This window comes from Rutidosis leptorrhynchoides, chromosome 10, assembly GCF_046630445.1.
Source record: "Rutidosis leptorrhynchoides isolate AG116_Rl617_1_P2 chromosome 10, CSIRO_AGI_Rlap_v1, whole genome shotgun sequence".
NCBI classification, from domain to species: Eukaryota; Viridiplantae; Streptophyta; class Magnoliopsida; order Asterales; family Asteraceae; genus Rutidosis; species Rutidosis leptorrhynchoides.
The window spans coordinates 90,246,188-90,271,181 of NC_092342.1; the positions used below are offsets into that span (position 1 = coordinate 90,246,188).

At 37.1% G+C, this 24,994-nt stretch overlaps 1 protein-coding gene across 1 annotated transcript; it reads right to left on the minus strand.

The window, feature by feature from the left end:
* Window positions 1-2,558: 2,558 nt before the first annotated feature.
* LOC139872442 (protein IMPAIRED IN BABA-INDUCED STERILITY 1-like) lies at window positions 2,559-9,030 on the minus strand. Its single transcript, XM_071860317.1, has 9 exons — window positions 8,517-9,030; window positions 7,451-7,735; window positions 7,036-7,359; window positions 5,938-6,165; window positions 5,760-5,857; window positions 4,653-4,743; window positions 4,093-4,572; window positions 3,829-3,961; window positions 2,559-2,891 (listed from the first exon to the last, which is right to left on the minus strand). Exons 1-9 carry the CDS (start codon window positions 8,910-8,912, stop codon window positions 2,875-2,877), a joined length of 2,052 nt encoding a protein of 683 aa, XP_071716418.1. The 5' UTR covers window positions 8,913-9,030; the 3' UTR covers window positions 2,559-2,874.
* Window positions 9,031-24,994: the final 15,964 nt, after the last annotated feature.

Consider the following 24,994-nt stretch of genomic DNA (forward strand, 5'->3'; position numbering starts at 1 on the left):
AGAGTGTTAGCAATCATACTGATTATTGAAAACGACTAATAGTTGGAAGGTGATTTTTTAATATCAGAGGAAGTTTAATCTTTATTTATATGCTATGTTTTGTACTTTCTATCTGGTTCAAACAAGAATTCATGGTTGATTTTCTTTCTGGTTTGATTATATCTTTTGTTCGATTATATATGTAGGTTATTGATATTTTGGTTTAAATGATGTTACTATATATTCATTCATTTTGGGTTTTATTTGGACACCTTCCCTTTTAAGATGACAAAAGAGATAAAACTGAGAACTGACAGTAGTATCTATATGACATCTATGCTATTTCTGATTTTCAATTGTTAAACAAATGAATATGACATGTGTACCAAATGGGCGGTACAATTCATATACACCTGAAGACACTAATGACATCACTGAGATGCAAAAGTTGTGCTTAGAACTCTGTAGCTAAAATTATCAGTAATAAAATGGATTGATATTGTCCAATTTATAATATATACACAGCAGTTCGCGAGTTTTGTTTTGTTTTTAAAAAATTTCGCTAGTTTAGTTTGGTCAGTTCCATGAAGCGTGCAATCCATTTTCGTGAATTTAAATTCATACCTGAAAAAAAAGTTGAGTGTGTGTGAGCTTGCAAATTAGATTAATCACACATTACTGTTGATTAGTACTGTATTATAAACGGTTCTATGACTGCACGAGTGTTCAACGTGCCCAAACAAATCTTATAGATGATGTAATCAATTAATCAATTCGTCGGTACCATTTAAGTACCAGTGACTAATATTTCCATGGTATTTAGAATCGTCAGTGGGTGCATTAGCCTTGGCTAACTGACGTATAGTGCCTTCAACGATACCATCCTCTACCATATAACTAATTGACAATCGTTAATAGGTGCCTTAACTCAACTATCAGTGGGCAGCATGTTGTAAATTTGGAGCAAGAGGCGTGTTTGGGTTGCATATTTGTTAAACGCTTGATTCTTGATAGATATCGCATCAATTTTTCATGACGTGCCAATGGACAACTATGCTGGTTCTAACGGGTCAAACACTTATGGGTCAGAAAAAGATCTTTAAAGACAGCCAGTATGCTACTATGCCATATATAATTACAAAAATGACTTTGAATGTGTAATGCAATATAATTATTTATTGGGGCCATTGGACTAATTGACCAATTTATGAGGTGAATAATTTATAAATGAATGATCTGAAATTGCCAGTTTTCAACATATTACAACGTTTTATTGACAAATTAGATAATCACAAATTGCAGAATTTGTACTTGCTCTATAGTAATCCCTTAATGTTTGGTTCAAGCTGTTTTTTTTCATCGTGTTAGCTCTAGCTTCCTTTTTCATGTTTCGCTAAGTTGACTTATTTAAGTATATATTAAGCTATGTATGATCTGTCCTAAGTACTTTGGGGTTAAGTCAATCATGCATAAAACATAATACAAAGTACGTTTCTTTCAATTAATTGGTTCAAGTACTTTTTGACAGTCAAATTAAGAGTTAATTGTTTGAAACTATGACTTCATCCACCAAGAATTCGAGTTTACTTGTGTTTATAATTCTTGCTACGGATTCATTAAACCATTGTATTATACTTCATGTTACTTAATTGTTTGATTTGTATAAGTACTTTTATAACATTATGAATAATAATCCCCCCTATTTATATTTTTTTCGTTTGCCAATAATTGCTCATTTCAATACATTTCTGATACCTCTTAAAATAGGTTTTATAGTCTTTTATTTTAAAAACTCGAGAAATCGCGAGTTATAAACTAGTAATTATAAAATAAAGATGCAGAAAGTGTTTCAAGTATAAGAGCATTCCCAACCATGATGCATTTCTTCATATTAACAAAATGTCACATCAACATCACATTACCATTTCCTTATCATTTTCTTCCTATCACTAACTCATCACATATCACTCTCAACCATCATGCTTCCTCAACCACTATAAATTAATTAATTAAATTATAGTACAAAGCTAAAAGCAAAATGTACAATAAATAAAGCAAATTTGTTCGTGATAGTTTATGCTTGAATTCGAAGAATTGATTGGCAATGGAAGATTGGCAACCCATTGGCAATATGCTTCTAGTGTTGCCAATATTGATATTGGCAGGGGATTCACACTCCGTTGGGAGTCCTCTAAGGGTTTCTTATTTTTTAGTTCTGGAAAGTTGTCATACTAAAAAAAATTACCTATGTGTTCATACATGAGTTATCAGTATATTAGATTTGAATTGATGTGTTTATTTAAAATATGGTAATTAAAATCTAGTCAACAACCAAGTGTATATGTTAACTTTACTACTTCAGATTTCGCTGCATCACACAGAAATAATGTAGTCACATTGAATCTGATTTGCTCCTTGAGCAATCCAATGTTCCCAAGTCTATCCAAATACTCAAATTAAAATAATTCACAGATTAAAGATTAATAGTATGTTATATGATACATTTAAAGAAAGACCAAAACTGAAATATCATAACTTTCAAACCATCCATTTTGATGAAATTTGGTTCAATTCCATAATTTTTGGACTCTTTTTTCACCTCTTAAACACACTGATTTCCTGTAACACTGCATTTGAATAACCTATACATATATGATAGAGATAGAATTGAACCTAGATTAAATACCAAAAATATAGGTTGGAGAATAAGGAAGATTTGGAACCATGTTGGTTGCATTAATTAACCCCATCTAGTCTTGACATAAGGACCATCACGTTTACTTTACTGCAAATGGGTTAGCAATTTCAGTCCTTTAGGCCCTAACCATCCCTCAAAGGCTCAAGTTTTCAAACAAAAACCGTTTTAGAAAAGTGGCAAGAATCATCTCTATTGCACTAGGTGACTTTCCTCCCTGCACAAACAACGATTACTTTTATTATTAAGATATTAAGTCTGATTCATTTTCAAACTACTCACTAAAAAAAAAAAAAAATCAAATTCAAATCCTGCTCAAAACGGGCCAAGTTGACCCAGAACAATTTTGCCGTAGATAACTATATATATTTTTTCAAATATGCAGGTAATGAAAATGGGCAGGTTATGCAACTGTTCAAACGAGTATTTTTTTTGTCCTGTTCAAAACGGGCCGAGTTGACCCGGAACATTTTTGCCGTATATTTTTCATTTAGCATACAACTATATATATATAGTTTGTCAAATTTGCAGTTCAAGATTTCTTTTGATTGTAATGCTTTAGGATGATTTGTGCATTATAATTGTACATTCAACTATTAAGTCTGATTCATTTTCAAACTACTCACTAAAAAAAAAAAAAAAAAAAAACAAATTCAAATCCTGCTCAAAACGGGCCAAGTTGACCCAGAACAATTTTGCCGTAGATAACTATATATATTTTTTCAAATATGCAGGTAATGAAAATGGGCAGGTTATGCAACTGTTCAAACGAGTATTTTTTTTTTTTCGTGTTCAAAACGGGCCGAGTTGACCCGGAACATTTTTGCCGTATATTTTTCATTTAGCATAACTATATATATATAGTTTGTCAAATTTGCAGTTCAAGATTTCTTTTGATTGTAATGCTTTAGGATGATTTGTGCATTATAATTGTACATTCAACTATTAACTATTTCTATTAAATTGACCCATTTACCTTTGTACCTAAAAACCTTTTTTCTACTTGTTTTACCCATTAGAGATGAAACACAACCTTTGTATACAAGCAAATGGGTTAGAACTGACACCTAGTTGATTTTAACATTAAATGAGTCAGTGGTTGACAACCATAGTCAACAATTGGTCAAAACGGATGCCAATATATGAGATTTTACCTCTTTGGAACCACGATCTTCTAACCGCTTGGCGAACCTGGCGTTCATGTCTCTCTAAAAGCTCATCAATTCGGTTCGGTTGAGATAACAAAGGTCCCGAAAACTCAACCTTCTCTTCTTTATCTTGATACATCTGCAAACAGGTCAGGTTGAGTCGGTTTGGGTAACGGGTCAAAACAGTTTTGTGTTGAAATGGGTCATGGGTCAATTTGAAATCAACACATGAAAACCTAAAACCTTAAAAAATACCCTTAACACACTTACCATATTGATTCTCCTTATAAACCCATCTGAACCTGCATCAAACGATTCTGGCCTCTCTAACTGGGTCCAATTCTTAATGACCAGTCCACGCGACCCCGTATCATTCGAATCCTGACCCTTTACATCGGTTCGATCAAGATTTTCGTTACATTTGGATTCGAAGTTTTTCAAATGTGAAGTTCCAGAAGGTTCCGAAATCAGGCTTCTTGAACTAGACCGGCTGCGTGATCTAACAGATAAAGAATCATCTAAACGCCTTCGGGCCCACGCAAAACCACTTGAACCCGGTACTTGTAACGGCCCAGAATATGGAATGTCTCCTTGAGATGCATGTTTCATGTGTGAACCGTCATCCGTTGTGTTTATAGACGCTTTTCGTAGCTCGAAACCCAATATTATGTCTGCTTTTTTATCATCTAAACTATTTCCGTTGACTTTAATCCTGATTTGACTTTGACTTTGACGTTTAGGCGGTAAACCCTGTAGAGATGTTTATACTTCATTGTTAAGACTAGATTTAAAAGAAAACAAAGACTAAATTTGTCAAATTAAACACAAACCTCTTCGGGTGCCAATTTAGTCAATCCATTCTGTTTTTTGACTATTCTTCTTGAAATTTCAGGTCCACGAGCTCTCCCAGCCGGTTTTTTCCTACATAAAGCATGAACCTATTCCTCAGTTGACCATAATTTAGAACAAATATGAACTGAAATCGACAAAACAGACTAATGAACAATCCATGTAGAATTAATGTAGTGTGTCCACAACATGATCAAAACTCTAGATATATATGCCCAATTGACCACTTCAAGATCACTATCCAAGGCTGTAAAAGTCGCGAGTCGGGACGAGTCGGATGGGACCTTGGAGGGATAAGTCGGTCATGTTAGGGACGAGTCGGGCCTTGACCAACGTTGACTTTTAGTAATAAAATATTACGCATAATTATTTCAAGGATTTTTCTACCGATATTCCTTAGGACTGTCGTTAACGTGCATACATGGGTTGTATATGACGGTTGTTATTGACTTTTGATTGACGGTTATTCTTTTGTACACAACATTTTCTGCACCTTAACGGCAGCCCTTTAGGGATGTCGTTAGAAAAATCTCTATTTCAAACATAGACATATGGCAAAAAATCAAATTTAAAAAATGTAAAACTTTGGACCTAACTTTTACTTTGACCGACTTAGACCCGACTCGACCGAATCTGACCGACTTTGACCCGACTTTTTAGCGTCAACCAACCTTTAAGGCGTTTTTGAGCAACTCGGGACGGGCTAGTCCCCAACCAACGCGTCCACCAACGCGTCAACCAACTTTTACAACAGTGTCACTATACCCAATAGGTGGCAAATAGGTGGACCAGCATGTTGGTGTATGGGACGTCAAAATGGGTGATTTTAATGCAGGTCAGAACATGCAAGTCAGGTCAGATTGACCTGCCAAAAAGTTCTTATCCTTCATTAATTGGTGTACTGTATTTGGATATAAAATCTATTTATCAAAAAAAGAAGGCGAAAACTTTAAATATTATGTTGGACGCGTTAAAACAATTTGACCCGCCCAATTCTAAATCTAACCCAGTTCAACATATTTTCAAATGAATTGAAACTTGATACTACTAACTCTAACTACACATATATGGAAATGAGAAAGTGTTACCTTGCGGAGTCTTCACGATGTTTTGCATCGATCTCTTTGTTTGGAGGGTATTTTGGTAAACTTGATGGATCACAAGCATAAGGCTTCGTTTTGAAATACTATAGTTACATATAAAAAAAAAAAAATGTTACAAAATGACCAAATAATTTGCTTGACTTTTGAGTGAATATAGTGTTACCTCAGATGCAAGAGCCGAAGAAGCAGTTTCACGTTTATTAGGTTCGACAGACAGCAATGTTTCAATAAGTTCGACAGCACATTTTGGCGAGTCTTTAAAAGTTTCCCATAGACAACTTTCATAAGGTTGTTGAGGTTTAAACAATGTAACATGAGGAAGTTTTGACCTTTTCCAATAACCGTCTGGCGGCGACCCACAAAGCTTAAAGATTTTGTGCAATTGTTCCACCTGCAGACATATCAATGTTAAAAAAAACAAAAAGTCAACATTGACTACCTTAAAAGTCAAACAAAGACAAATTTTAACCCAAGTGTGACAAAATCACATCAATGTCCTTTACGAAAGCTTTTCGTCTTACTAAAGGCTTCATCTTTTTGGATTTAATCGTATGGGTTATAACTGTATAAGATAATGTTGAAGATAAAAGGTAGTGGGTTTGACTTTTAAAAGTCAACTGAAGTGAGTACCTCAGTTCTTCCCTGAAGAATAGGTATGCCAAGAAGAAACTCAGCTCAACGTTAAAATAAAATACAAAAAAGTCAACATTTTTCAATACATTGACTTACTTAAAAGTCAAACAAAGATAAATTTAACCCAAAAGTGACAAAATCTCATTAAAGTACTCTATCAATGCTCTTAGTTTTAGATGATCAACGATTCATGTCTTACTCTAGGCATAATCTTTTTCGAATTAATCCTATGGGTGTAACTGTATATCATAATGTTGGAAGATAAAAGGTAGAGGGTTTGACTTTTAAAAGTCAAAATTAAGTCAATACCTCAGTTCTTCCCTGAAGAATAGGTGTGCCAAGAAGAAAGCAAATACACATCATATCAACGTTAAAATAAAATATAAAAAAGTCAGCATTTTTCAATACGTTGACTTACTTAGAAGTCAAACAAAGATAAATTTAACCCAAAAGTGACAATCTCACTAAAGTACTCTATCAATGCTCTTAGTTTTAGATGATCAACGATTCATGTCTTACTCTAGGCATCATCTTTTTCGAGTTAATCGTATGGGTATAACTGTATATGATAATGTTGAAGATAAAAGGTAGTGGGTTTGACTTTTAAAAGTCAAAATTAAGTCAATACCTCAGTTCTACCCTGAAGAATAGGTGTGCCAAGAAGAAGTTCAGCAAATACACAACCTATACTCCATAAATCAACCGAAGCTTCATAATCGGTTGAACCCAACAAAAGTTCAGGTGGCCGATACCATAACGTTACCACTCTGCTAGTCAACGGTTGTTTTTTTTCACCAAACGAATTACAAAAATTCGCCAATCCAAAATCGCCAATTTTCATTACACCTTCATTATTTACCAAAAGATTTGCCCCTTTAATGTCACGATGCATTACACCGCGCGAATGACAATGCTCGAGCCCAGATAACAACTGCTTCATGTAGCATTTGATCTGTTTCATAATTCAAATACAAAAAGTTTCAATCTTTTTGATTTTTTTTAATTCTAAAGTCAAACAACACACATGAGTTTGCTAATCAAACCTGAGATTCAGTGAATTTGATATCGGGGCATGAAAGTAGTCCTGAAATGTCGTGCTCCATGTATTCGAAAACTAAATATATGCTACATGATAATCGGGAAGTTATGATACCGTCTAGTTTCATAACGTTTGGATGATCAAGCTTACGAAGGATCACTATTTCTCTAGCCATAAACCGAACACTTTCGGGTTCAAAATTGTCAAAACGGACCTTTTTTAAGGCAACTATCCTCCCTGTTTCTAGTTCACGAGCACGAAAAACACTGCTGTATGTACCTTGTCCAACCTATTAAACGAAAATTCAACACAGGTTCATCAGTGTGCAACTGATATGAACCTTGATTTGGACCATAAATTTGGCATAGATAACATATATAGTTATGGCAGTTAAAAAGTGTTTGATGTGCACTTTGAAAGTAACTATACCTACCATATAGTTATGATCAAAGACTTCAAAGTAGTACATAAACTTAATTTCCGGCGTATAAGCTTATCGATTTAAGCTAACGCCAAACGTTGAAGTACATACCATCTTAAGCTATTGAAATGAGCTTTATGGACTTTTCAAAATTTTAACAACCCTAGAAGTCATAATAATAAGCTAACCAAACGCCCCAAAACTAATACTATTTCAAGTTTTAATGATCCAATACTCATAAATCCAAAAACCCTATCGAACAAACAATCTTTAGAAAGAAAAATTAAAGTTAAGGATAAAAATATAGGAAACATGTTACTAACAAAAAATCATTACACAAATATCAATTCTTAAATGCATAGCAATGTGTGTGACTGCTCCAGCCCGACTAGGCCGACTAGTCCTAACTAGTCGGGATTTTGGAGTAGTTTGACTCAACTAGGCCCTATCCGGTCAAAATTGGCGGTGAACGGGTCAAAATTGATCAAAATTAGGATGTAACAGGTCAAAATGGGATTTGTTCCGGCAGTCAAAGTTGGTCAACGTCCGACTCCGACTAAGAACCAATTAGGCCGATTAATCTCTACAAAGCCCCAACTCACTAGACACCAAATAATGAATTTTTTTACAAGCTTGATAAAGAACAAACCTTTTCTAATTTCTCATAAGATTCAGCTCTAAGTGGGACCCAACCATGAATAGCTTCACCAGCAACAGCACTAAGCCAAGCAGGCCATCCAGCAGCCACTTGTTCAGCTTCCACATATTTATGCAAATTACCTAACCTAAAACTCACTGACTCACCATCACAATTTGTTGAACTCGCTCTACCTGACTCACCCAACTCATTTCCACTAACACTACTCAACCCTGAGTCACTTCTTTTATTCTTCTTCTTCTTACTATTACTACCCTTAAGTTCCGCCACCACATCACCACCACCACCATTCCGGCCAGAACCCACCGCCGCATTGTGCCGGAACACACCGGAATGATCGACCGCCGGCGTTACAGAAACTGTCTGTTTTGATGTCACACAACCCATGAAAAATTGACTTGTAAATTTGATATTTTGAGTTAAACCCAGATCAAGATTTGGATGATTCTAAAATGGGTCATGCTTAAATTATTGAACAGGTTTATATAGATCACGGGAAGCTACTGATTGTTTCTTCTGTTCTATGTGTAATGTGTGTGTATATATATGTCTGTGTGTGAATACATCTCAGAGCATTTAAGCACACTTTTTTATCTTCTGAAATCATTATATAATTCTCTCTCTAAAAATCAAAGCGAGAATTGCGGAAAAGTGAGAGAATTGGATTTTAATGGGTGGGCTAATAACGGCAATCTTGCAAAATTAACGGAGAATGTAAAAGTTGTACTCAATGTAATTATAAGACAAAATTACGCCATTCGTCCCTGTGCTTTACCCATTTTTTTCACGCGGTGTTCCCGAACTTTTAATTTTTATTGGTAGTCCTTTGAATTGTAATTATTTTCAATTGACATCCCTCCGTCACTTGGTCGCCTATTTTTTTTCGTTATCTCTGTCATGTGCCAAACATGTGCGGATAAATTCGTCTATTTCTTTTTTTTTTTGACAAAATAACGAAAACTTTATAACAAACTTTTTCTCGAAAAGAGAAAAAGAGAAACAAGATACAAAAACAAATGCGTAGAACGCTCGAAAACAGTAAACTAAATCTAACGACATAACCCGAACTAAAGCTAACTAAAACTGAACCCGTCGAGAGCCAACACACATCTCGACATACAAACTACAAATTGGAAAAAAACATGAATATAGTAAACAATCCGACAACGAAAACAAGTAGTAGCTAACCAAACAATTCCAAGCCTCACTAACTGATGACCTCAGCGCCGACACCATTCCCCGCACTAGCCTTGAACGAAAAAGACACTGTTTCCTATCCCGTCTATTTCCTTTTTCATTCATCATCTCTTCTTTACATTTATCTTTTCATCCTCAAATTCACAAACCCTATTAAGTAAGAAATTTGAATAGAACCAAATTAACAAATCCTCATTCATCATCTCTCTTCATCACATAAATCTCCAACTCTCTGTTCCAACCAAATTTAGAATCAAAACACATTACATTGGTTGGTGTAATTTTGTGAGCTTAATTTTGTTTTTAAAATACACCAACCAAAGTAATTTTGTAACTCCAACGGTGGTGCTATTGGCCGGTGGGGTTTTCATGTGTATGTTGAGTTAAGCTTTCATTTCCTAGTAACGTGTCATCGATTAGTTAATTAATATTTCGCAGCAAATGATACTTCACTGTTAGTTTGGGTATGAGGTTTAAATGATTTTGAAAATTCTATTACTCGCCTTCAATACTTCAATGCATATAGGGTTTGAATGATTTTAATTCACCTGTTAAATTCTTTAATATAGAAATAGAAAGGATTTTGTCTTCATAAATTGCATTTGGATATGGATGTATGAGTTTACAATTTGAGGGTTCATAAATTGTATCCAGGACTATTCCAATTTTTAAGATTCTATTATTTGATCTTGATGAATTAATTTGATTAATGATAATGGATAAAATTGATTGATGATCTGGATTTGTAATACGTAGTATCTGCTTGTCGATTTTATGGATTTGTGGGCTTAACTATTTAGTCACATGAAAGTTTGTAGGGTTTGGTTAAAGAAAGGAAGAAGAAATGGAATGAGATGGGCTAAATGACATTTTTACCCTCATATGCCATGTACATGACAAAGATAACGGAAAAAATAGACGGCCAAATGACGGAGGGACGTCAATTGAAAAAAATCGCAACTTGAGGGCTATCAATGAAAAATTAAAAGTTCAGAGACTACGCGTGAAAAAATGAGTAAACCACAAGGGCGACCAGCATAATTTTGTCTAATTATATTTATATCATTATATTTTGGATTTTATGTTAAGTTAGTTACAGAAAATATTTAAAACTAATTATTTTTTTTAGTAAAAGGTAGAATGAGAACATTGTCTCCCCAATAGCGGGCAATTTAGATAATTCGTTAATATATCTTAAATTCAAAAATATATCAAAGAAGATACGGAGTAATTTTTATGAGACGAAAACAGTATCAAATAACTCATTTACTCCGTATTAAATGAACTAATTTTCAATTATCAATTATATATTTATTATTATTTAATGGAGTACTCTATATTATTTACAAAATTATACTCCCTAGAATTGTTGTCATATTATCTTCACGATCGAGGAAAACAAACTCGCATTTCGCTGCAGGGTGGATTCGATCAGGTTAACGGTCAATGATTTTGATCGGTTAACGGTCGGTTAATTGGATTTTTAAAAAATAATGAAAAATGAAAAGGAAGCGAAAAAAATGTCGTTAAGAAATGAAGCAAAAATAAATAAATTGCCAAAGTACCCCAAAATTAGTGATATTTACAAGTTTGTCATCGTGAATGGTAAAACTATCACGTTTAATATATGTATACAATTAAGCAATCACGCATAAATTATTTGTATTGGGGTTTTCCACGGCTAATACATTATAAACCACTAAGAAACTCATGCAAAATCCTTCATGTATGTAGCAAAGGTGTTTAACAAACCATTTTTGTTTGATTTCACCATATATGTAATATGAATTAATTTTAAATCAACAATTAAGTTTTAAATTTGTAATTATCAATGTAAATGAGAATGAAGCTTTTTGAAGTGATATTCTCGACTGTTAGAATGAAGCTGTTATCAATGAAGTTTAAGGATTCCGTTCCGGCTCGTTTAATGAAAGAGAATTGGAAAGTTCCGTAAGCTTTTGATGGGGTCTGGTTGGGTTTTAGGATATGTCTTTGTAATTTAGATATATTCTAGTTGGCTTCTTTGTTTTTCAGCTTACAAGATTCACTTGTAACACTGAACCTTCATTGTATTATTTTTTATTATTTTTAATAATATTCATCGGGGTAACCCTTTACCAAAAAAAAATGTAAATGAGAATATTACCCAAAACGATCCTTTTACATTCTCAAAAATTCGAAATTCCTCCGCCTCTTAAACCTTTTTACTTTCGGCATCCTCCTCGGGTCACTGGCATCTTGTCGATGACCCGAAGCTTCCTTATGTCTCATATTGTCTTATTGAATCTCTTCTTTACTCCTTTAGCTATGATTTTAAGGCGTTTTTTTGTTTCTCTTTTTCTGGTAGGTTGTAATGGTTTACGAAAGTCATGACCTCCTTCTACTGTCGTTTTCATGGTGGGATTGTTTATGGTGCTTCGGCCCTCACTACTCGTGAAACAACTCAAACCCAATTATCCGAAAACGAGAACATTTTATATATGTATATATATAAACAACGTTGTTATACATACATTGCTCTTTCGACCCAAACCGTTTAACCTCATTCTATTCATAATAAATCATAAACAGTTTTGACGTATATATTCAAATATTCAAATAACAACTATACAATGAAACACGTGTTCAACATATGACCAAATCCAAAATATTGAATTCGACACCTTTTGACCCGTTACACAATAAGTGGGTAATTACGACCCATTTATGTAGCGACCCGACCAAATCGTCATTGACGGCGCCGTCTACTTAGGTCTCGTTACGTGGTCATAAGTCTTTAAAACAACGTTTGACCAAAAGATATGTCGCATTCATTTCAAATGTAAAGGTTGTTCAAGTTTACAAGAATAGTTCCACCACAAGTTACGATACAAAGTTTTAAGTACAAATGAAACTTATGCGACACAATTTAAAAGTATCCAAAAGACGCTCCATGTATGCATATATACTCGACATCCAATGCAAGTATCAAATTAATGAGCGGAAGCATGTATCATGTATCGTTCAAGGACCTGAGAAAAACATAGAAATCTGTCAACGAAAACGTTGGTGAAATCATAGGTTTAAGTAAGTAAGTACAAGTGAACTACAAGATTTGCATCAATGAAATAATAGTAATACATTCCAAAAGTTTGTTTCACGAGCACCCAATTATCAATGCTTAACATTTCCTTCCATTGAACCCCATCACTTAGTGCTAGAACATACACTGTTTCTCGAAAATATATTTCATTCGTAAACGGTAGCGAACCGTTTGAATGAGGGTTTGTCAAACCCATATGGATCCATACAACATAAGTTCTCGCTTACACCCGGCAAGTGTAACTAATGATAATCGAATTGAGGATTTTGTTCTAAACTCGTATGTAGAATGTTTGTTTTCCTGTACTTGTGTTCACTTAGTAAAAGAAATGTTTATGTTTTCTCATCCCAAATGTAAGTTCAAAAAGAGTAAAAGTGGGACTATGATCTCACCTTGAGTGCACGAGTAGTAAAGTACTTCGACAAGTAAACGTGTGCAAAGAACAATGCTAGTCTTGACCTAAACAATAGGTTTGTATCAATAACGGTAAACACAATAGGTCAAAGATGTTCAATTAGTCCTATGGCTCGTTAAGACTCGATCATAATAGCATGTGAATCAAATTGTCATGTTTCATGCAAGGTACAAGTATAAAAACATGTTAGAACGATTGCACAATTATTTGGTTAAGTTTGATTAAAAGTCAACTTGGTCGGGTCAAGGTCAACAGAAAAGTCAACGGGGTCGGGTTGGATATCCGACAATTTTTCTAAGTTATATAATCATATATGAGCATGTTGGCCAAGTTTCATGTTAATCGGAGGTCCGTAGCATAGCAAACATTTTCATGTCAAATGACCAAAGCAAACAGCCAGTTTTAGCCAAATGGGACGGCGTCCCAATTGGCTAGACGGCGTCTCGATTAAAAGAGTGGGACGGCGTCCCCAGTTCCTAGACGGCGTCTAGGTTAGAAAAGTGGGACGTCGTCCTGGGTATCTGGACGGCGTCCTGAGGTGTTTCCAGGCCCTGGTTGCTGAAACTCCTAAGTGCACGAATCAAAACTCAACCCAACACAATTTACAAACCGCAAACATTCAAGGCATGCATTTTATATCACCGGAAAGGTATTTTGACAAGGAACGCAACTATGCACTTTTTATCAATCAAACTTTCATTTAAAACAACCAAAAACCGCAATCAATGCTCCTCATTCAATGCATACAAGTCATAAACGCCATTTAATGATTCGATAGCCAAATTACATGAACGATATGCCGTTTCGAAGGTAATTAAGCATACAACACAACCTAACACTTACAATTAACATTTCATGTCATTTAATGCATCAAAAATCCATTCCTAGTTCATGAAACCCTAACCAAAAATCACCAAATTTCATAATCAAGTTTAAGAGGTTTCTTAGATCAATCTTTACATCCAAATGAAGCTAATGATACTAGTAACACTTTTAAAACATGCACATTAACAATCTAATAACATTTGATCATCCAAAATCAAGGATTTAGCAAGTAATTTTCATAATGAACTAGTTACACCAAAAACAACAAATCGAGCATACAAATTACTTACACGACATCACAATGAGCCATAGACACTAATTAACATACTTTTAAGTCAAGAACACAAATTTAAAGAAAACTAGTGTTTTAGAAATGTTACCCAAACGAGATGAAGTTGGTACCAAAACGAAGAGGATGAAGAGAGGATCACGAATATGTAATTTATTTTGTTGTAAGCCTCCTAGATCGAATTTAGATGATGATTGAATGAATTTGGAAATTGGGTGTGTTCTTGCTAGAGAGAAAGAGAGAGAGAGAGAGAGAGATGGTTGAATGGTGGTGATTGGGGTGGACTAGGTGACCTAGTCAACTAGTTTGCCCCGTGTCAATTTTAGTCCCTCGAGTTTGTAGTCGGGTGCGGAAAATACCTAAACGGAAATTTTAAAACGCGTATTAACGGGAGATGTTATAGACATGTAACGGAGTTTAAATTAGTATAACGGAAAAGAAAACGGAAAAAGGCGGGATGTTACATTACCTACTCCTTAAAAGAAATTTCGTCCCGAAATTTAAGTAGGCGTAGTAGTCGTTGTTTCTTCCTCGAGATCTTGCGTTTCTGAATTCACAAATAGATGAGGATACTTCCTTTGCATTTGGTCTTGTCTTTCCCAAGTAAACTCGGGTCCTCTTTTGGCATTCCAACGAACCTTGACAATCGGGATTCGGCTTTGTTTCAATGTCTTGACGGAGGTGTCCACAATTTCAACCGGTTCCTCCACAAAATGAAGTTTGTCATCAATAGTAAGTTCTTCGAGAGGGATGACGATATCGGGTTCGGCAAGACACCTTTTCAAGTTAGATACATGGAAGGTAGGATGAACGGAGTTCAATTGAGGCGGAAGATCTAAACGATAAGCAACGGTTCCAATACGCTCCAAGATTTCGAAAGGACCAATATACCGCGGATTTAGCTTCCCGCGTTTCCCAAAACGGATTACACCCTTCCAAGGTGCGACTTTTAACATTACTCGGTCACCGACTTGAAATTCAAGATCGTTGCGTCGTTTGTCGATATAGCTCTTTTGACGACTTCGGGCCGTCCTAAGCCTATCTCGAATTTGAACGATTTTCTCGGTGGTTTCGTGAATGATTTCGGGTCCGATGATTTGCACGTCGCCTACCTCGGCCCAACAAAGAGGTGAACGACATTTGCGGCCATATAGCGCTTCAAAAGGTGCGGCTTTAATACTCGCGTGATAACTATTGTTGTAAGAGAACTCGGCGAGAGGTAAGTGCTTGTCCCAAGCTTTTCCGAAATCAACCACGCAAGCTCGTAACATGTCCTCTAAGGTTTGAATTGTACGTTCGCTTTGTCCATCGGTTTGAGGATGATATGCGGTGCTCATGTCTAAACGCGTTCCCAACGCTTCTTGCAATGTACGCCAAAATCTAGAAACGAAACGGCCATCTCGGTCGGAGATAATCGATAAAGGTACACCGTGTCGGGCTACGATCTCCTTAATGTAAAGTTGTGCAAGTTTCTCCATTTTGTCCGTTTCTTTCATGGCAAGGAAGTGTGCGGATTTGGTGAGACGGTCAACAATAACCCAAATGGTATCATAACCGCCCGTCGTTTTTGGTAGCTTGGTGATAAAATCCATCGTTATCCTTTCCCACTTCCATTGCGGGATCTCGGGTTGTTGAAGTAATCCGGACGGTCTTTGGTGTTCGGCTTTGACTTTGGAACATGTCAAACACTTGGAAATATAAGTAGCTACGTCCCTTTTGATGTTCGTCCACCAATATAGTTGTTTAAGGTCGTGGTACATCTTATTGGCACCGGGGTGAATCGAGTATCGTGACTTATGGGCTTCATCTAAAATAAGGCTTCGTAGATCCCCATAACTAGGCACCCAAATTCTTCCGGCGAAATATCGGAGTCCGGTTTCTTTAACTTCGAATCGAGAGGTGAGGACGTTCAAGTGTTCGAGAGAGATGTTTTCATCCTTGAGAGCCTCATCTTGGGCTACCCGAATTTGGCTATTAAGGTTGGTGTGAATGGTGATGTTTAAAGCTCGAACACGGAGAGGCACCGCTCTTTCTTTTCGACTTAAGGCATCGGTTACTACATTTGCCTTCCCGGGATGGTAACGAAGCTCGCAATCGTAATCGTTTAAGGTTTCAATCCACCTTCGTTGTCTCATGTTTAGTTGCTTTTGATCGAAAATGTGTTGAAGGCTTTTGTGATCGGTGAAGATAGTACTCTTGGTTCCATAAAGATAGTGTCTCCACATTTTAAGTGCAAAGACAACGGCTCCGAGTTCGAGATCATGTGTCGTATAGTTTCGTTCATGAATTTTGAGTTGTCGAGAAGCATAAGCAATGACTTTCGTTCGTTGCATCAATACACACCCAAAACCATGTTTTGAGGCATCGCAATATACAACAAAGTCATCATTGCCTTCGGGAAGTGACAAGATAGGAGCGGTGGTTAGCTTCGTTTTCAAGATTTGGAATGCGGATTCATGTTCGGTCGCCCAAATGAATTTCTTTCCCTTGTGAGTCAATGCGGTTAGAGGACGTGCAACCAAAGAGAAATTTTCGATGAATCTACGATAGTACCCGGCGAGACCCAAAAATTGACGAATGTGAGTAGGAGTAGTAGGAGTCTCCCATTTGCTAATGGCTTCGATTTTCGTTGGATCGACTTTAATACCTTGGTCACTTACAACATGACCAAGAAATTGAACTTCCTTTAACCAAAATTCACACTTGGAGAATTTGGCATAGAGTTGTTCTTGTCTTAAAAGTTCAAGCACAAGTCGGAGATGTTGTTCGTGCTCTTCTTCATTTTTAGAATAGATCAATATGTCATCGATGAACACAATAACGAATTTATCGAGATACGGTTTGCACACGCGGTTCATAAGATCCATGAACACCGCCGGTGCGTTAGTGAGACCAAATGGCATGACAAGGAATTCATAACTACCGTAACGAGTCCGGAAAGCGGTTTTGGAGATATCTTCCCCCTTAACCCTTAATTGATGATAACCCGAGCGGAGATCGATTTTCGAATATACACAAGACCCTTGTAGTTGATCAAAGAGGTCATCGATGCGAGGAAGAGGATATCGGTTCTTAACCGTCAATTTATTTAGTTCACGATAATCAATGCACATTCGTAGGGATCCGTCTTTCTTTTTAACAAACAAAATCGGAGCGCCCCAAGGTGAATGGCTAGGTTGGATAAAACCACGATCAAGTAATTCTTGGATTTGACTTTGCAATTCTTGCATTTCAGATGGAGCGAGTCTATATGATACACGTGCTACGGGTGCGGCTCCCGGAATAAGATCGATTTGGAATTCAACCGGTCGATGAGGCGGAAGACCCGGCAATTCATCGGGAAATACATCGGAATAGTCACTAACAATTGGCACATCATCGATGTGCTTCTCATCGGACTCGACTTTCTTAACGTGAGCAAGGATCGCAAAACAACCCTTACGGAGTAGTTTTCTAACTTTAACACACGAAACGAGGTTGAGTCCGGTGCAACTCTTATCGCCATAGACGATCAAAGGTTCACCATTCTCGATAGGAATTCGGATTGCCTTAAGATCACAAAGAATGTGAGATTTCGTTTTGACTAACCAATTCATACCGATTATTACATCAAAGCTTCCTAGTTCCATGGGTATCAAGTCAATTTCAAATTCCTTACCCAAAATGTTTAACGTACACCCCCGGTAATATGTGTTGGCACTTAATAGTTTCCCGTTAGCCACTTCAATGGTATAAGTGGTATCTAATGGAAGAGGTGGAGTGCTAAAAGAATGAGTCAAGGTCTTGGATACAAAGCATTTATCGGCACCTGAATCGAATAAGCAAGAGACATAAGAATTGTTGAGAAGAAACGTACCCATGACTAGTTCAGTGTCATCCCGGGCTTCCTCGGTGTTGATGTTGAAAGCTCGGCCGCGCGTATTGGTGTTATCTTTCCTTTTCGGGCATGCATTTCTATAATGACCCGTTTGACCACATTCGTAACAAGTGCCCGTCTTTGGTGCATTGGGCCACTTTCGAGCAACGGAAGTGGCACTTTTACAATCGTTGGCCTTATGACCAACTCCTTGGCACCGGTGGCAGATTAACTTGCCACATTCACCAAAGTGATGTTTGTTGCATTTGTTGCAAAGAGGTAGGTTCCCGGCATAACCCTTCTTGCCGTCGGAAGTGAAAGATTTCTTGGCAAAGTTGTTGTTGCTTGATTGGGAGGGTTCCCACTTTCTTTTGTTGCCGCCCGATTTATCCTCGGCCTTAGGTGCCGGAACTACGATTTCGTCAACCGTTTCAATTAGTTGGCGAGCCATGTTCATAGCGGCTTGATGAGTAGTGGGTTTGGATGACATCACCCCTTGTTTGATGCTTTTTGGAAGACCGAGCATGTAGAGCTCAATCCTTTGAGATTCGGGGTTAACAAGATTAGGACACATCAAGGATAGTTCGGCGAAGCGTTGATTATAAGCTTTAAGATCGTTTCCGACCGCTTTCAAAGCTCTTAGTTCTTCCTCAAGCTTTCGGGTTTCTTCGCGCGGAAAATATTCAACAATCATCTTTTCCTTTAGATCGGCCCAAGAGAGGGCATGAGCTTCATCGGTACCCACCGATTGTACATAAGTATTCCACCATGTAAGAGCGACACCGGCGAAGGTGTGAGTGGAGTATTTGACCTTGTCTTGGTCCCGACAACCGCTTATGCTAAAGACGGCTTCCTTTTGCTCAAACCATCGGGTGAGCACGACCGGTCCCCCGGTTCCATCAAAAGTGTGAGGTTTGCACCCCATGAAAGCTTTATAGGAGCATCCCTCGTTTGAGTTTCCGGCTCCATTGTTGTTGTTGTTGTTGTTGTGGTTGTTATTATTATTGTTGTTGGATGAGTGACCGGCCATGGCCGCATCTACGGCGGTAGCTATCATCCGTTCGAGAGCTTGTTCGGGAGTTTCATTGCGGCGTACACGACGAGGAGCCATTGTTCCTTCAAGACACAAGAATATCATTGATTAGTATTCTCAATAATACTAACCGTGATATAGAATAAAGATAAAGAGAAGTTTTTCCTCGACTCGCCTTAAATTCTTTATGTCATAATGTCGGAACGTTCATATGAGTCACCGTAATATAATCCCGGAAATTATATTACCCTGATTCATATGTGCATTCGACATCATTTCATATAGTCAAGGTGGCGCGTCAATCAAATTAAACAACGTGAGATTAAGATGAACTAAGAGTAGATATGAGTAGAAGCGTTCGAGTATAAATGCACAAGTAGTCAAGTAATTCCTACTTCAAGTCTATATGCCGGTTGTAGTCTAGACTCACCAATGTACCCTATGACTCGGGGTTGACACTAATGAACTCTAAATCCCTACAACCAATGCTCTGATACCATCTGTAGCGACCCGACCAAATCGTCATTGACGGCGCCGTCTACTTAGGTCCCGTTACGTGGTCATACGTCTTTAAAACAACGTTTGACCAAAAGATATGTCGCATTCATTTCAAATGTAAAGGTTGTTCAAGTTTACAAGAATAGTTCCACCACAAGTTACGATACAAAGTTTTAAGTACAAATGAAACTTATGCGACACAATTTAAAAGTATCCAAAAGACGCTCCATGTATGCATATATACTCGACATCCAATGCAAGTATCAAATTAATGAGCGGAAGCATGTATCATGTATCGTTCAAGGACCTGAGAAAAACATAGAAATCTGTCAACGAAAACGTTGGTGAAATCATAGGTTTAAGTAAGTAAGTACAAGTGAACCACAAGATTTGCATCAATGAAATAATAGTAATACATTCCAAAAGTTTGTTTCACGAGCACCCAATTATCAATGCTTAACATTTCCTTCCATTGAACCCCATCACTTAGTGCTAGAACATACACTGTTTCTCGAAAATATATTTCATTCGTAAACGGTAGCGAACCGTTTGAATGAGGGTTTGTCAAACCCATATGGATCCATACAACATAAGTTCTCGCTTACACCCGGCAAGTGTAACTAATGATAATCGAATTGAGGATTTTGTTCTAAACTCGTATGTAGAATGTTTGTTTTCCTGTACTTGTGTTCACTTAGTAAAAGAAATGTTTATGTTTTCTCATCCCAAATGTAAGTTCAAAAAGAGTAAAAGTGGGACTATGATCTCACCTTGAGTGCACGAGTAGTAAAGTACTTCGACAAGTAAACGTGTGCAAAGAACAATGCTAGTCTTGACCTAAACAATAGGTTTGTATCAATAACGGTAAACACAATAGGTCAAAGATGTTCAATTAGTCCTATGGCTCGTTAAGACTCGATCATAATAGCACGTGAATCAAATTGTCATGTTTCATGCAAGGTACAAGTATAAAAACATGTTAGAACGATTGCACAATTATTTGGTTAAGTTTGATTAAAAGTCAACTTGGTCGGGTCAAGGTCAACAGAAAAGTCAACGGGGTCGGGTTGGATATCCGACAATTTTTCTAAGTTATATAATCATATATGAGCATGTTGGCCAAGTTTCATGTTAATCGGAGGTCCGTAGCATAGCAAACATTTTCATGTCAAATGACCAAAGCAAACAGCCAGTTTTAGCCAAATGGGACGGCGTCCCAATTGGCTAGACGGCGTCTCGATTAAAAGAGTGGGACGGCGTCCCCAGTTCCTAGACGGCGTCTAGGTTAGAAAAGTGGGACGTCGTCCTGGGTATCTGGACGGCGTCCTGAGGTGTTTCCAGGCCCTGGTTGCTGAAACTCCTAAGTGCACGAATCAAAACTCAACCCAACACAATTTACAAACCGCAAACATTCAAGGCATGCATTTTATATCACCGGAAAGGTATTTTGACAAGGAACGCAACTATGCACTTTTTATCAATCAAACTTTCATTTAAAACAACCAAAAACCGCAATCAATGCTCCTCATTCAATGCATACAAGTCATAAACGCCATTTAATGATTCGATAGCCAAATTACATGAACGATATGCCGTTTCGAAGGTAATTAAGCATACAACACAACCTAACACTTACAATTAACATTTCATGTCATTTAATGCATCAAAAATCCATTTCTAGTTCATGAAACCCTAACCAAAAATCACCAAATTTCATAATCAAGTTTAAGAGGTTTCTTAGATCAATCTTTACATCCAAATGAAGCTAATGATACTAGTAACACTTTTAAAACATGCACATTAACAATCTAATAACATTTGATCATCCAAAATCAAGGATTTAGCAAGTAATTTTCATAATGAACTAGTTACACCAAAAACAACAAATCGAGCATACAAATTACTTACACGACATCACAATGAGCCATAGACACTAATTAACATACTTTTAAGTCAAGAACACAAATTTAAAGAAAACTAGTGTTTTAGAAATGTTACCCAAACGAGATGAAGTTGGTACCAAAACGAAGAGGATGAAGAGAGGATCACGAATATGTAATTTATTTTGTTGTAAGCCTCCTAGATCGAATTTAGATGATGATTGAATGAATTTGGAAATTGGGTGTGTTCTTGCTAGAGAGAAAGAGAGAGAGAGAGAGAGAGATGGTTGAATGGTGGTGATTGGGGTGGACTAGGTGACCTAGTCAACTAGTTTGCCCCGTGTCAATTTTAGTCCCTCGAGTTTGTAGTCGGGTGCGGAAAATACCTAAACGGAAATTTTAAAACGCGTATTAACGGGAGATGTTATAGACATGTAACGGAGTTTAAATTAGTATAACGGAAAAGAAAACGGAAAAAGGCGGGATGTTACAATTTACACTACGAACCGGGTTAAGACTCGATAACCCAACCCGATACCAAGAGTATAATCTCGGGGATTTACCAAGTCCCCAATCCAAGTCCGAATATCCAAAAGCTACCCCATCACAAGCTCAATCAATCCAAAAGCAACTAGTCTAGCAACTAGAAGTCTTCTCCTTAACAACATGTACCTATAAAAAGGTAACATCAACGAGGGGTAAGCTTACGCTTAGTGAATGCAATAATTATAGATATACATATATAATCTACTTACTTGCAAACACTTACACAACTACTGCATACGAGCTAGCAATTCAACAACCATGCAATCATAATGCATAAACTAAAATTCACAATTCATAATAAGCTAGGATCACCAATAGCATATAGTTCACAATTTAATATGCTAATACAAAATCACACAACCATGGTTAACCATGAACACAAGGAAATGGTACTCGCGAATGACCATCGATGTTCCCAACAACTATTAGTATACATACCCGGCTAATGTATCACTAACCCCATGGGTAGTATCGAACTCACAAACTTAAACCCACTTGTCACGCTCAATGTGGTATCGAACTCACGAACTTTAAACCCACATTGCACGCCACACGTAATGATGTGGTATCGAACTCACGAACTTTAAACCCACATCACCCGCCAACCCACATGACGATGAGGTATCGAACTCACGAACTTTAAACCCTCATCTCATGCCAAACACGATGTGTTATCGAACTCACGAACTTAAACCCACATCGCATCCCACACAAGTAAATACACCATATACATACACGTATAATCATTCCACTCACTTTGGAATGCCCGTAAAAGTCATGTATAACATGCTCTTCATCCTCATATCCGAGCAAGCAACCACCTATATCACACATAGGCACAATATACACATAAATATGCATTCTCTAAAAGAGAATCCGACATAAACATCCTTTAGCCGAGGGATCACACCTTGCTCGCCAAAACTCACCCATTTAACAGTTAATGGACACAACCAATTACCACTTCGGGTGGTAATCCAAACCCACTCTAACAAGTACAATTTAATCCAAGTTATACTTGTCACCAAATACACATAGTCTAGGTCCCGACACTAGATTACTACTTAGGTAGTGATCATTTCAAAAATGACATTTACACCAAAACTACCACACGTATAATATTGACTCATATCACACTTGACCTTCTTTGACTTATGTTAAAGTATCATTTTAACTCAAAATTACTTTTCACGAGTAATTACATCCAAAAATGTCATTTAACGCTTAACACAAGTGTTTAAACATCCATTTGACCAAAACTAGTGTCATCATCAATTTGACCCAATTAAATTTACCCATTTTGACACAAGTCACAAAAACGCCCATAATCACTAACGCCTATCGATTATATTTCCAAAACACTAAATTAACAACTAAACTAAGTATTTACATGCTTGATTCATCAAAACTTGACTCGAAACTTAGTTTGACATTAAATCAAAGTCAACACCCATTTTAACCAATACTTGTTCTTAAGAACATCAAAAACACCAACACACTTACAACCTAGTGATTTAACACCCAAACCATGACAAATACTTTCAAATTCGTCATCAAACCCTAAACCCACAATAATCTGGTTTACGTACACTAACAATACTCAAAACCCCCAATTTCACAAGAAATGGGGTTTATAACCCTAACTAGCACAAACCCTAACATACTTCAAATTAAACAATGAAACTTGAAGTTAGGACTTATCACCACTACCACAATGTAGCTAAGAGCAAGAGCAACCACTTTAATTCTTGCACTTTATGAAGATTCCAACTCCTTCCTTTGATCTAGCATTTTCTCACTCTAGTTCTTATATCTCTCTCTAAAATTGAAGATGAGTAATTGAGGCACGTGAAGAATGAGGATAGGATATGCCATGGATCAGCTTTCAGGCAGTGAAAAGACCACTATACCCCTCTAAAACCCCTAAAAACGACTTAAATGCTGCAACAGACCCGAATGTCGCGCCCGCGATGTCAATCTCGCACCCGCAATGTCCTTAATTCAGTATTTTTTGTGAAACTTATTTTGGTCGTACCCTAACTCCGTTTTTAATGAATCAAATATTGTTGAAAACGTAATAAGGTCTACTTTCCAATGGTAAGGTTCTAAAACATTACCTCAAACTTTATTTGGGGTCAAAATATATGATTATATGCCTTGTAACCCACATAACGTCCAAAATAACTTGTTACTGAAAAACGGGGTGTTACAACTCTCCTCCACTTAGTCTGATCACGCCCCCGTGATCCTCATCATTTACCAAGAGGTAAGTGCTTCAATGCCTTCACCCTTACACACAATAGGAACCACGTCCTACAATCCTACGAAACACAACCAAGCCTGAGATCCATAATATCTTCTGTTAATCTGAAGATCTCAACATACGCTAACAATCACTAGCGTGCATCACCGCAACAAGCGGTATCTCATATACTCAATGCCCAAAATGCCCACTTAGGAATTACGAAAGACACCATGTATCCTTACAAGTTCTCTCGGGCTACAACATGCATCAAGCTACATCCATAACTACTAGGTCCATTACGCCGTGAACCAAGTCTCGCATTAATCCAAATCGAGAAGGATTCATGCCGCGTTAAATCTCTGTACTTCATCAGTTCATAAACGCACTACTTAACCGGTCAATCATGAGTGTACTCTGATTAAGGAACCAACTTCCCCGTCACCACAACTGGGTTATTCCTTCAATGAAGAAATTTCGGTATCACCAAAACAATCACGCTAGGGACACAACTTTCCCATCAATCGATTCACACACGACAATCTGTCACTGGATTAATCCAGGACGATAATAATATACCACGAGCTAGCCAAAAGATCAACACTC

What these genes read in the sequence shown, in the direction of transcription:
- LOC139872442 (XM_071860317.1), bottom strand. Translation starts at nt 8,912, where the DNA reads ATGGGTTGTGTGACATCAAAACAGACAGTTTCTGTAACGCCGGCGGTC. An exon ending in TTCTTCAGGGTAGAACTGAG is followed by an intron (nt 6,166 to 7,035) that starts GTATTGACTTAA and finishes ATATGTCTGCAG; the next exon opens with GTGGAACAATTGCACAAAAT. An exon ending in CTAAATTGGCACCCGAAGAG is followed by an intron (nt 4,573 to 4,652) that starts GTTTGTGTTTAA and finishes ACATCTCTACAG; the next exon opens with GGTTTACCGCCTAAACGTCA.